Source organism: Ambystoma mexicanum, chromosome 7q, assembly GCF_040938575.1.
Source record: "Ambystoma mexicanum isolate Mex_15411 chromosome 7q, UKY_AmexF1_1, whole genome shotgun sequence".
NCBI classification, from domain to species: Eukaryota; Metazoa; Chordata; class Amphibia; order Caudata; family Ambystomatidae; genus Ambystoma; species Ambystoma mexicanum.
Window position 1 is genome coordinate 993,311,277 of NC_090941.1, and position 13,923 is coordinate 993,325,199.

The 13,923-nt window shown below is 44.5% G+C and overlaps 1 protein-coding gene across 2 annotated transcripts in view; it reads right to left on the reverse strand.

Moving 5' to 3' along the window:
• The window catches only part of P4HA3 (prolyl 4-hydroxylase subunit alpha 3), a 356,959-nt gene that overhangs the window by 209,073 nt on the left and 133,963 nt on the right, over positions 1–13,923 (reverse strand). For both annotated transcript variants that reach the window (XM_069640141.1, XM_069640140.1), the window contains exon 3: positions 3,501–3,724. In XM_069640141.1, coding sequence (XP_069496242.1) covers positions 3,501–3,724 — 224 coding nt within the window. The remainder of the gene's footprint in view (positions 1–3,500; positions 3,725–13,923) is intronic.

A 13,923-nucleotide genomic window follows, 5' to 3' on the forward strand; every position in this document is an offset into this window, starting at 1 on the left:
CATGCCCTGTGTCTTTCCTGTTCCACCCCACCCCCGCTCATGCCCACGTGTCCCCCTCCTGTTCCCCCCCACCCACCGCTCATGCCCACGTGTCTCCCCTGTGCCCCTCACCCCCCGCTCATGCCCACGTGTCTCCCCTGTTCCCCCCCACCTCGCTCATGCCCACGTGTCTCCCCTGTCCCCCCCACCCCCTGCTCATGCCCACGTGTCTCCCCTGTTCCCCCCTCACCCCCACTCATGCCCACGTGTCTCCCCTGTTCCCCTCCTCCCCCCGCTCATGGCCCTGTGTTTCCCTACTGTTCCCGCCACCCCCCGCTCATGGCCCGTGTCTCTCTTTTGTTCCCCCCACCCCCTGCCCTGTGTCTCCCTCCTTTTCCCCCCATCCCCTGCTCATGCCCCGTGTGTGCCCTGTTCCCCCCACCCCCTGCCATGTCCCGTGTCTCCCTCCTTTTCCCCTCCAACCCCCGCTCATGCCCTGTGTCTCCCTCCTTTTCCCCTCCAACCCCCGCTCATGCCCTGTGTCTCCCTACTGTTCCCCCCGCCCCCCGCTCATGGCCCGTGTCTCTCTCTTGTTCCCCCAACCCCCGCTCATGCCCCTAGTCTCCCCTGTTCCCCCCACCCCCTGCTCATGCCCTGTGTGCGCCCTGTTCCCCCACCCCCCGCTCATGCCCACGTGTCTCCCCTGTTTCCCCCACCCCCCGCTCATACCCCGTGTCTCCCTACTGTTCCCCCCACCCCCTGCTCATGCCCCGTGTCTCCCTCCTTTCCCCCCCACCCCCCGCTCATGCCCCTTGTCTCCCCTGTTCCCCCCCACCCCCCGCTCATGCCCCGTGTCTCCCTACTGTTCCCCCCACCCCCTGCTCATGCCCCGTGTCTCCCTCCTTTCCCCCCCACCCCCCGCTGATGCCTGTTGTGTTCTCTTTATACACCCCACCTTCCCTTTCCATGGTGGCCATCTTGGTAAAAGATTTTCCTTCCTACACCGGGACGGTTTGGGAAGAAAAATCTTTTTTTAACCACCCAGGGTTCCCACTTTGAGGACCTAACATGCTAGTGGTCTTCATCTATTGAAAATGGTGACTTTGCACTAATAAAAACCTATGAAATTCAGTTAAAAAAAATGTATTACATCCTGCTCACAATCAATGTACTATATGAAAACAATGGTGCCTTATAACTTCACTGCTTATAAAAAGGCCATGCACCCAAAACTCTACATCCTGGCCATGACCACCACAGCATATTGCACCCATTGTGGCTTGTAAATCCACTACGTATAAATTGATGTTTGATACTATGGGTGTATCTATAGCTGTGATATGGTGCAGTGGTTGTGGCTGGAGGCTAGAGTCTTGGGTGTAAGGCCATATATATGTGAATGCATGGGTGTCCAGTATATGAAACCCATAGTGGCTTAAATCTGTAGTGCTTATAACTGTGTTTTCGGGTGCATGGCCTTCAGCCATGCAGCCAAGACTCTACGTACTGAACACAACTACCACAGCATATCGCACCCATAGTGCCTTATAAATTCTCTACGTACAAATTTGATCTTGTGTACATGGCCTTTGGCCATGCATCCAAGACTCTAGTCCCTCCCCACAAACACCTGATCAATAAGCGAGATTACGGGTGTAGGTATAGCTGTGATATGCTGCAGTGGTTGTGGCCAGGGCCTTGCGTCTTGGGAGTATGGCCTAATGCCTACGGCCATGCACCCAAGACTCTAGGCCCTGGCCACAACCACCGCAGCATATCACACCCATGGCGGCGTAAAAATTAGTAGCACACCCATACAAACAAAAATAGGACCTACAGCATCTACTCACTTGTGGTGTTCGCTAACACCACGCGTGTCCTTAGAACAGTTTGAAGTTGCCTGCGCACAGCACGGACTGAAGTACTATCCTTATGAGACCCCTCATTTTCAGTACTTACAAACATCCCGGACAAGGCGGGCATGGCGAATACATCATTAACACCTGCGCCTAAACATGTACAGTATTTCATCCATCTCTTACTCTCTGGACCTCCTCAAACACTGTAGCAGACCAAAACAGTTTCCAAAACAGCATTTTGCCTCTGGTTGCGACCGTGCTGTCGTCGGATCCAAGATGTCGGGCCCATGCACACATTCTGACGCACATCATGGCTCGCTGCAGCCAATCGGCGAAGACGTTGCATGTCTGCGGTTATGACGCCACCCCCTAGCCAATCGGTATCTTGTCCGCGGAGCGAACAGGGAAGTGTGACCGCGGAGCGGACATATATATCACTAATTTTTTCAGACATATTTTTTGGTCGTTTTAAAGGAAACTACTGGACGTATTGTCACCAAATTTACAAAAGCACGCTTTCGCGTCCAGGGGGAGTGGAGTTATAGGCCGCCCAAAAAGTGCTCTTCCTATGGAAACAGCAACTTAACCATAACTACACGGCAACTTCTGTGGCCGTGTAATACACGGACACGCACATGCACACACACACACACACACACACACACACACACACACACACACACACACACACACACACACACACACCCCCCCCCCCTGCCCCCCCCCCATCACTGGAAGTTCACCTCCAGTTATGAGCCACAACAGCAGGGCTTTGTGGGTATGCAAATTAGCTCAAATGCAAACCTTTTTCTCCAGGAAATTGTCTTTGTAGTTGTTCTGGCAGCTTGGCAAATGTCTGTCTTGGGTTGATTAAGCTATGTATAAAGTAGCACTGCCCTCTGAGACAAAGACGAATTCCTTGGCTCAAATTGACTTTCCTATATATGTGTGCGTATATATATATATATATATATATATCTATATATATATATATATATATATATATACATATATATATCAACACACTACCAGTGCACCAACTTAGAAGTTTAGACGCTCCCTTCGTGGTACACACATGCACAATCTCCTTCTTAAGAAGTTGACATGCCCATACATTTGCACAACCTCCTCAAGTCGAACTAGCGTTCCCCTTAACAAGCCTCCTTTAACCCCTCTTGTGGAAACATCTTGAATGTATTTGCTATCTGATGGAGGACCTTGAGGTTTTGTACATAAACATGGATGGCCATGGAAAACTTGGATGTCCTAGAATGCCATTGTATGGAATTTGCAAAACCCTATGTGCAGGATTTATACTCTATCCAAAAACTCCAGAATTAAACCCCTATATACCGTATTTATGCATATATACAAAAAAATACCCAAAATGTCTAAACAAACTTTCACCGATTGACCCTATAAAGAGGGAGACCATGTACTGGGAGACAAAAGAAATCCCAGAACTAACACCGTATATAACTTAGCTCTGAAAACATCTGGCAGATTAATTTTTCCAAACCATCACCTCCCGTCACCACTAGTAGATGAGGGAACAACATATGGCAGACCTAAATCCCTGTCACTCAAGGGCTAAAGCAAATGCTGACCATTACAAATGTTCCTCAATAAAACACTGGCCATTGCTTATTCCATTCTACCTACCTTGCCGATATGGAAGCAATCGTCAGCCGACATTTGGAAGACCTGGTTAGGACGGTAGATGTTGGTCAGGGTGGTGCTTGTGTCTCGCTGGAACAGTCCCTTCACCAGCCCCTTTACATTCAGAGCATAGACATCCTGCAATCTCATCAGTGCCCTGGCAGCACCTTGCAGGTCCTCAAACTGGGGAAGATCCTTTTCCACATTCTTGTAGACATCCTTCAGTGCTATAAAACAAACCAAAAAAGGATCAGTACCTGAACACACATGGCCACCAAAATCCTTTTGCATGTTCCATCTTTTCAAATAATTTTGTTTTTTGCATTGCTTTATAGCTAGCATGTCTCCAATCTCTCATAAGTACCTTCTAAGAACAGACAATGATATTTTGAGCTTTTCGAAATAAGTGTGGATCAGTGAAGGTGTCTTTTCATGATCACGTTCAATCATGTTTGTGACAAGGCCATTACCCTGGTCTTGTGAAGAAGGGTAGGAGGAGGCCTGCCACAAGATAATCCACAGTCAGTACTGGACCTGAAGGGAAAGGCAACTGGCAGGGACCGAATCCTTACCCCTTCCCCTTGTGCCAGACCAATATGGTGCAGTACATCTGTGTCTCACAGCATGCTTCAATTTCAAACTGCTCACCAGTCTCTATGTTTTGTAGAGCCTGTGAAGTAGACAAGTAGCAGAGCGCTGAACTCCTTCCAATGCCCCATGTCTGCGACAGAGCTACAGAGACCGGGACACCTATGTGCAGAAGCAACCCTCCAAGACGCTGTGAATTTAGTGTCAGTGGAGAGAGCCTGGGAAATGGAGAGTGATGCCGCAGGACCCACGCTAGCAGCGCCAATTAGAGGCTCGCTTTGGCATCCAGGCGGGTGTTCCACCAAAATCTTGTGTTCAATTCTAGACCACCAGGGACATGAGAGAAGGGCTAGCCCCATGCACCATCCGTGGACTATACTTCCTAGGGAGAACGAGTACCATAGAAACCCTGACACAGACTTAGACACTGGGCTAGCAGACCCACCATGGTTGAACTGTGGTGGCTATGTGAGGAGAAAGTGGGCACGGCTTTGTCGCCTTGTTAAGATTTTCCCTTGCACATACACTTCCCAGGAGGGGAAGACAGATCAGGATTGGTTATAAAAAGCTGTCCAATCAGGGCAGAGAGAGGGAAATATAAGCAGGGGACGGGAAACAGGAAGTGTGGATTATTCGGATTAGGTCAGCAGAGGAAGTGCAGTTGGACCAAGAGACCAGCAGGAGGAAAGAAGGAGCTGCAGAGTTTGGAAGAATTTGTTGAAGAGATATGAAGTATTGGCTTAGTGAGTGCAAGGGTACTGAATAGTGGGTGTGCATGTTTGTGTGGCAAGTGGATAGAAGTTAGTGTAAGGGATGAATGTGAAGTGAATGTTACTTTGTGAAAAGAGGGTCTTTGTGTAGTGGAGTGGGAGGAGATGGCTAGTAGTGGGAGGAGAGTAGCAGTACTAGTGGGATGTGAGTAGTGGGAGGAGAAGTCATCGTGCAGGAGGAATAGTAGTTATATGGGAGTAGTAGTAGTCATGTGGGAGGTGGAGGAGAAGTAGTCATGTGGGAGGCAGAGGAGTAGTAGTTCTGTGGGAGGAGACGTAGTAGGGTGAGAGGAGGAGTAGCAGAAGGAGGAGGATGGTAGTAGTAGAGCTGGAGGAAAAGGAGACGATTTAACATGAAAGGGTGGAGGCAAGAAGAAGACAGTGTGAAACATCGGAGAGACAGATGGTTGGTGGTGTGGAGTGAAGAAGCAGAAGTAGGTAGAGTCTAAGCCAGAAGCCAACCCTGAAGAGAACAAAAGGGGAAAGCCCAAGAAGAGGTGGAGGCTTTGCAACCAGAGAACCCCTTTGCGATGAAAAGGGACTCCTGGTCTCTGGGGAAAGATCATTCCAGACAAAAAACGGAGGCAGAACCCCAGCCAATTTTCTTGTCACCCAAGATTTTCTCTGAGGAGTAATAAGGTCCCTCTCTGGAGGACATAGACTAACTGCAGGCCATCCTGTTACAGCAATGGCCAGAAGACGATGACCTGGAGAGGAGTGAGCACCAGACAGAGCAAATGAGGATCTAGTCAGCAGAATGTTGGGGACGGACCCCCAGGAATAACAGAGGGACACTGGAAGCCTGCAGACTTGGAGGGCCCACCACCTTCCCCCAGCATTCACAGAGGACTCAGTCAACGGCAAGTTCAAACTGCGGTTTATTACAGACAAAACCAACAATTTAGAGATGGTGTCTAACACTGAGTCTTGGGTAACTGGAGAAAAGTGGAACAGTATATTCATGTTTTCGTTCCTAGTATTGATAGTAGGTTCGAGCATATTTTAATCAGCTAGAATTTTTCTTTTTGTGATGATTTTCTTTTGTAATAATTCTATTTTGGAGGTTAACACGTTTTGGATGGTGGAGTTATTATAGTATTAGATCATATATAGATTATAGTAGTCAAATTTTTTTTTAGTGCTGCTTATACACCTATGCACTTATGCACTGTCAGTATTTTACTGGTGTTGGATGAACACGGATGTCCCCAAACTCTGAGATCGGATTTTGGATGGCTCCTGGTGTTGTTTCTTCCAATACAACTTGCATTGTACATTTTCACTTTCTTTAAGAGAGTGATGCTCCTGTACCATGAAATATCTCTTAAACTCTATATAATTCCAAATGTAACTTCCAAGGAGTACTGAATACATACATATATACATGGAACATGAATCCATAAACATGGCTACTGCACCAGCCAATTACATGGTGGTTCGTCATCCTGCATATTTTTGGGAGGCGGGGGGTGGATGCATTGTTCATCCAGCCACCCCACCCCCCCTGTATCCTTACCCATGCATTGTACGGGCACCTTCTGTACCACTGTGCATCATACTCTCACTCTTCATATCCAACCGATCCTATCCCCTCTTTTCAAACCTCAGCCACCCATTTCTAGTTTTAGTTCCCCCACCCTTGGTATTTCCAGCATCTGTACTCTCACCCACTCTACTGCATGCTGTGTACCCGTATCTATTCAGTGTATCTCCACCCACTGTACTACCACCCATTTACATTATTGATTTGTTCGTGTATGTTTCTTTGTTTAATCCACCTTGGATTTTTTCCCAATGATTACTATATGTGAAGAGAACAACAGTCTATTGAACATAGTGTATATGATGCTTACATATGGGGGTTAAAAACATTAAAGGGGTGTACAACTGTAACTAATTGTATTTCATAAAGTATGTTCTCTAACCAATTATGTTTTCTCTTTTTTTACAGACATATATTACTGTGGCCATGGCCATGGCTGGCACAGTTCAATTATGGCATATAGTGCATAGGATATTCATTACTGAAACATTGAGTGGAATGGCAGCAGATGGATTTAAGGTACCGGTAGGGGACGTTGTGGCTTTGATGTTGGTTGGAGGTGTTGCAATGGTGGATGGAGGTGTTGATGGAGTGATGGAGGAGGTGCAGCAGATACTCGCCGATGTAATGAACGAGGCACATGCATCCTCAGCTTGTGGTGCTCATTGGCCTTCCCGTATGCATTTTCAACCTTATTCCAGTGGACCTGTACTAGATGATTTATTAGGAAAGATGTGCCCATGCTCTGCGATAGAACAGGAGAAGGACCACTTTGTTGCAGTGCAAATTCTGATGTAATTACTGAGGACCTATTACTGTAGCCATGGGTAGTGTGTCTACCTGTGTGACTGTTTTGTATCCCACCTTCTCTATGTTTACTCAACCTACCCCATCCTCTCTACTGCAACCACCCTCCATACTCCCCCTGTTTATCCTCATCCAGTTTAGATAACCCGGAGTAACCCCATCCATTCATTATCATTTCACTTTGTCTACCTTTATTGTACCCCTGCCATCTCTTCCCTTAACAATATACCATATTCACAACCTGTATACCCCTATCTAGTCTATCCCTATCTGGACAGGTTTTCATTCTTGTAGGCTTCTTCTGTCAGACATGAAACATTGGGTGCCGGAGGAATGGCAGCAGGTGGATTTGAGGTACTACTAGGAGAAGTTGTGGTTTTGTTGTTGGTTGGAGGTGTTGTGATGGCGGATGGCGGTGGTGATGGAGGAGGTGCAGATACTGACATAATGAACGAGGCCCATGCATCTTCAGCTTGTGGTGCTCATGGACCTTCCTGTAGGCATTTCCAACATTATTCTAGTGGACCTATAGTAGATGATTGATAAGGGCAGATGTGCCCAAGCTCTGTGATGGAACAGTTGAAGGGCCACTTCATTGCAGTACACATTCTGTCATAATCACTGTGGGCTTATTACTGTGGCCATGGGTAGTGATTCTACCTGTGTGACTGTATTGTATCCCACCTTTTCTCCATCTACTCAACCTACTTCATCTTCCTTACTGCAACCACCCACCATACTCCCCCCTGTTTATCGTCACCCAGTTTATCTAACCCTGAGTATTCCCATCTATTCATTATACATTATCATACCATCTCTAGATGCACCAAACCTACCACTCCTTCTCCACCCCAACCACCCACCATAATCTTCCTGTTTATCCTTGCCCATGTTACCTAACCCTGACTACCCCAACCACTGATCCTACTGAAACCTTGTCTACCACCATTGTACCTTTACCGACTTTGGCCTGATTGATACTGCTTACCCACACTCTCTCTACCCCTACCAAGACTTCACTCACCCTATTGACCCCTACCCACCCATTTTAATTGTATTTAAAGAATTTACCCTTTTTTAGGAATGGTGGCCCTTCACAAGCAGCTCTGTGAAACTGTAAATGTATATCATGGATTTTCTTTTATGGGTATTTTCAATCCATCTTGGATTCTTTCCCAATGACCCAATGATGTACTGCACACAAATGTTGTATAAAAGATAGTACATACAATGTGCTACTTATGAGGGTCAATACATTAAAACGTATCTGTACAAGTGTAACTAATTGTTTTTCATAAAGTATGTTCTGTAACTATATATATATATATATATATATATATATATATATATATATATATATATATATATATATATATTTTTTTTTTATAGCCAGAAAAGTGCAGAGTATGTCATAATTACTGTGGACACATTATTTTGGTACATATGTACATGTATTTCATTCCACTTTCTCTAGCATTTTCCAACCCCAAATCAGAAATTGTGGCATTGTCTCATAGAGACCCTTTTTCCATGCAAAGAAGGGAATGTGGTGCAAATCTGTAAAGATTTAAGACTAACCATTCAAAGCCTGCAGAAAGGCTGGAAAACCGCATTGTGAGACATTGAAGAGCTTTTTAAACCCATCACTTGGAAAGAGATCCCAGTTGCAGAGCCGAGGAAAACCCAAGTATATAGTTTATTGTAACGCTCCATATTTTTGTTCTCTTTTTCTAAGTGATGGGGCCAGATGGTACATAGGGTTTGGACTAAGGACTAATTTCGTTGGGCATTTTGATGAGTGACATTAATTTTGGTTGGATAGGTAGGGAAGTTCCCTCATAGCGATAGGGTATATAGACACCCATGAACATGTCACAACTTACTCCGACTCCTTCTTCTGGTTCACCCCAGTGGACACCATCCCGGTGGCATGATCAATGCTAGAAACCTATGCCTTTGCTTTGGATTGACTTGAGGGTATGCAGCAGTAATATTACCTAATTCAGTGAAGTACTGCTTTGATATTTCCTCAACAAAGCTTTTTATGCCACAGAACAGGAGTCCCCCTTCTTTTCTTGCCAAACCTAGATGTGGTGCTGGCACAGCTCCTATAGCTTCTATGTACAGACCACATGTTCGGACCGTGTTTAAGCATGGTTTGACTGTCAAAGCATTTTCTTGAGAATTCAAAATGTGGTCGGTACAGTAATTGTGCCATTTGCACCATTGCTGGTAGAAAACATGATTAGGTGTTCTAGTAATTGTGGAATATGTGTAATTTCCTGGTCATTGACGGCCCATGTTCTGTAAGGCAAATTCAGAATAACTATAGATGCATATATTACTTGGTCTAAGTCCTTCTTCATACAAAGGAGTTCAAATTGGCCCACTACCCTATCAGCAGATGCTTTTATGCAAGTGAAATGTTTTCTCCATCAAACTTTATGGTTGTGCCACAGTACAATTGGGACTGTAATCTTTAACACCTTCATTTTCTAACCTTTTATTTTATTGCATGACAGCATTCAGGAGGCATTCACCCATCAATGAGTAGTGGATCTGCCATCTACTATTTCTATACTAGGTATATGTATGTCTTTGTGGTGATAAGCATAAGAACACCTTTCAGAACCTCTCTGGTGACCAAATTGGGAGATTTTCCCCCCAAAAAAGAAAATCTTTTTGACTTTAACAAAAAAAAGATAGGGTCCCACATTGGGCATCAATTTATCTTCCTATCCAAGTCAAATCTCTTCCACACGGGGCAGCCCAATGCTGCCTGGAGCTGTGCTAGGTTTTGCATTAGAGAACCATGCTATACCTGATGCAGGGCTTCAGAGAGGTGGTGTCTGCTTTTGTGGCAAGCACAGCCCCTACTCATGAGCACTTAACAGGTGTACTTTTAGTGAGAGCTATTGTTGTGTGACTACCACTAGAACTCCTGAGAACCTATTCTTGTTACTGTCCAACCCTAAAGTCGTTAAATAGCCCCTCACAGTTTTCTCATTAAAGAAACACGCATTTACTTTTTCAATATAGTACTTCATACTCATAAAATCAAAACACATATAAATGCTCTAACACTTCTATTTAGCATTTATCTACATGTATTGAAGGCATAAGTAAAGATAGCATATTTGCATTACAAATAGTGTAATCGTTTTTGTTGTATTTGGTTTTTAAAAAGTTATTCAAAACCAATTCAAACCTTTTCAATCCTAACACAAACATTCAAACTACAAAGAATATGGTTCTGAAAACCATTTGTCTAACATGAAAAGCATACGAATGAACTATAAGAGGAAGAAAGCAGAAGAGCAAAATAGCCCAAAAGGAACAACATCGATGCATGACATCTTCTTAAATCCTTATAGCCACATCTCACATTATATTTTCCTATATCAAACAGTTTACAGTGCTTAAGAAATCTCACCACTGACAAAATCATAGGAATCGAAGCACCATTCAGCACGGACATCAGTAACGTTTCAACATCAACTCTTTCTAGATTGGGGACGAATTTGCCAAAGGATATCATTCTAAATTGTAGCAGCCTAGAGTATTCACGTAGGCAATGTTTTAGGTTTTCTATTTCCCGCATTTATTACAGAACTGACACATTGAAGACTCTGAGGCCCCTTTGTTCCCAATACTTAATATTTCATTTGTATTTAACACATTAGGGCGGAACCTCATAAACTCATTTCTGTAACCAACATCAGGGAATCTACATACATTTTTGTTCCACCAGTGCAGCTTTCTTCTGAATTTATGTTGCATGCCCATGGAGTTGATGTTTACGCAAACAATCCCCTGTTTTAATCCAATCAGTCAAATAGATCAATAAATTCACCCTCATAGGATTTGCTGTGGCTAAGTCAATTTCCTCTGATACGTTATTGCAATACTACATAAATTCTCCCAGCAGATGATTCCCACCTCGAGAGCTAGCCGCACCCAAAGAAGAATACAACAGGTCCTCTTTAGAGCAAAGTAATTTCCTAGAATGTGCCAAATGGTGCCAGACACCTCTACTCTTTAGGGACGGAAGGCCTAGTTCCCAGTGGAGAGCCACAAGCGGTATACATTTAGGCCAGCAGTATAAAATACACCTTCATATCTGCGCTTTGATGCTATCTAAATCGTCCAGCTCAAAGCTAGGCAGCATCTCTATAACATGGAGCAGCTTAGGAATCACCTTGCCACTATAATACTTAATAACAGGATTAGGAGTAAATGTTCCAAATGTGTTATTAATGTACAACATGTGGGCGGTAAGTTTGATCACTTTAGCTTTCAATTGCTCTCAAATTGGTAGTTTTGCTGGTCGAGCCATTACCGTGAATCCTAAATAAACCACAGACTCCACCATTCGGGCGCTATGAACGATGCTTTATCAAGATTCACTCCAATAACGGCATCATACAAGTTGAAGAGACAAGGAGCCAATACACATCCCTGTCTGAACCCTACAAATGTGTCAATTCTTTTTAGATGTCGTGATCTATGCCCCAACGATCTAGTTTCTCCCAGAGTGTGTTCCTATTGACCATATCATAAGCCATGAACAGATCCAACAACGGCATATACGTTATAGAGGCATGTTTTGACCATGCTGATTTCTGTGTACAGGTCATGCCGAGGCTGATATAGTATATCCCAATTTCCCTTCTGAAGCCAGTCTGATTGGCGTTCAATAGTCCCTTATGGTCTATCCAGGATTCAAGATCTTTTAGTATTAAACCAGCAAAAATCTTGCTGTCCACATCAATAAATGCTATTGGCCTGTAATTAGTCAATTGCCCTCTGCATAAATAGGTACTATGAACGGATTCTTCCAGGTTGAAGGAGCTTTCCCCTGGTTCACATTGCGGGATCATCTTTAAAGAGTTTGTTCGACAGTTGGTTCGGAACACATGCTCGTGATCCAGTAGCGTTCCTGATGGCCTTTTCTGCATCCTCCACTGAAAAGTTTAATACCCACGATTTATCATTCACCACCACCTTGAAACATTGAAGGCCCTCCATAAGACCGTAAAGTTGTGTGAAATGGGTCACCCATATATCTTCTAGGATGGGAATTGTTTGAACTTTTTGCTGTCCCACCTCCAAACTATTAACCAGAACGCAAAAGTTCACATCTTGTTTGCGTAGTACTATAGATGGCTTCCCCATCATTTTGAAAAATGTGCTAACGACGATTTCTCATCCAGTTCTTGTATCACTGTTTCTCCAGCTTACTCAGCCTAAGGCCCTTGTCACTGTTCTTATATTGTTGTTTGATTGGACTAATTGTCCCCCGGCTGAATGTGTTTTGATCTGTGACAGCCCCATCCCATCTATTTTCATGGTTCTTCAATAGCCAATACTTATTACCTCTGAAAAAAATTCCCCCAAAGCCTATTTTACATGGAAGCCATATTTCCTATTGCACATAGTTCCACCTTTGACTCCATCTCGCAGTTAATCATAGTCAATTTCAACTGCCTATTAGCGGCTTGGATGTTTTGATTACTTCAATTTATTTTATTGGTCGCCCAATTGGCCTTTAACCCCTGTGCGACAATAGATCTCCTTGAAGCATTTAAACATTTAAATCTTGTGATCAGCATGTTACGATCACTAAGATCTGTTTTTCTGATGCCAAAGGATAAACATTTACCAAGCAGCTCTGAGGACCCAAAGATGTAGTCAATTGTGGAACTCAATTCTCCTCTGTGCTATGTTGGGCCTGTTATCGAGCATCTTTAAACTGATCAATCAGTACAAACAAACCCCAATCCTCCACAAATTTGCACCAATCCATTCCCTGTTTTGTTCTCACATCACAGCACAGCTCAGAATCCTCCGATTGAATCAAGCAGTAAGAATTGGTGACCCCCGCAAGCAGTAGAGCCCCCCTGGAAATGTAAGCCTCCATATCTCCAGTAATGTAACCAAGTTAGCCCAAAAACTGTTGCAGTTCACTGTGGGCCTGTTCCCTGATCGATGTTAATGTCCAGGAGGTTTCCCCCCATTTCCTCCTATCTTTTTACATGAACAGCCAAAATACCCCAGCACGACTCCAACTGTTCCACACAATGGATTTCAGCATTGTTTCTAATGGCTATTATTAGCCCACCCGAGGGGCGTCCCGGGTTACCTTTTAATGCTAGCGGCATCCATATTAGAACCCCATCTAGTGCCGGCGTTGTCATAAGCCATACCTCCTGAAGCAGTATAATGAAATCGGTCAATACAAATCGGCACAGAGTTACATTGCTAATCAAGTGGCCGTGTCCTCTAGTGTTCCATGACAAACCACTATATGAATCCGTATAACTAAAGCTGCTGTTTCAGGTCTTTCAGCTGTGAGATTGATTCTTTCAGTGTGAGGGCCAGCCATCGCCACTCATTGGCTTCCCCCGTCATAGTGGCCACCTGTTCTTCATTCTTCTTCCACCCCCCTTCATGTATGTTTATTATCACCCAAGGGGGCCTTCTGACTCTTAGGATTCACCACTCGATCCCATTCCTTTACTATTGTTGTCTCCCTTTGCGACCCCCTCATCCGCTCTGGACCCCCATAGGGTATCATATAATGCAGAGCTGCCTCAGGCCACTGATCTCCCCAAACAGGGCATTAATTACCATGTGGGACGAGATTGTTAACACCACCCTGTTTGCTCGCTCTTTGTCCACAAACTCCACCAGCTCAATATCTTTAGAGGACATTTTC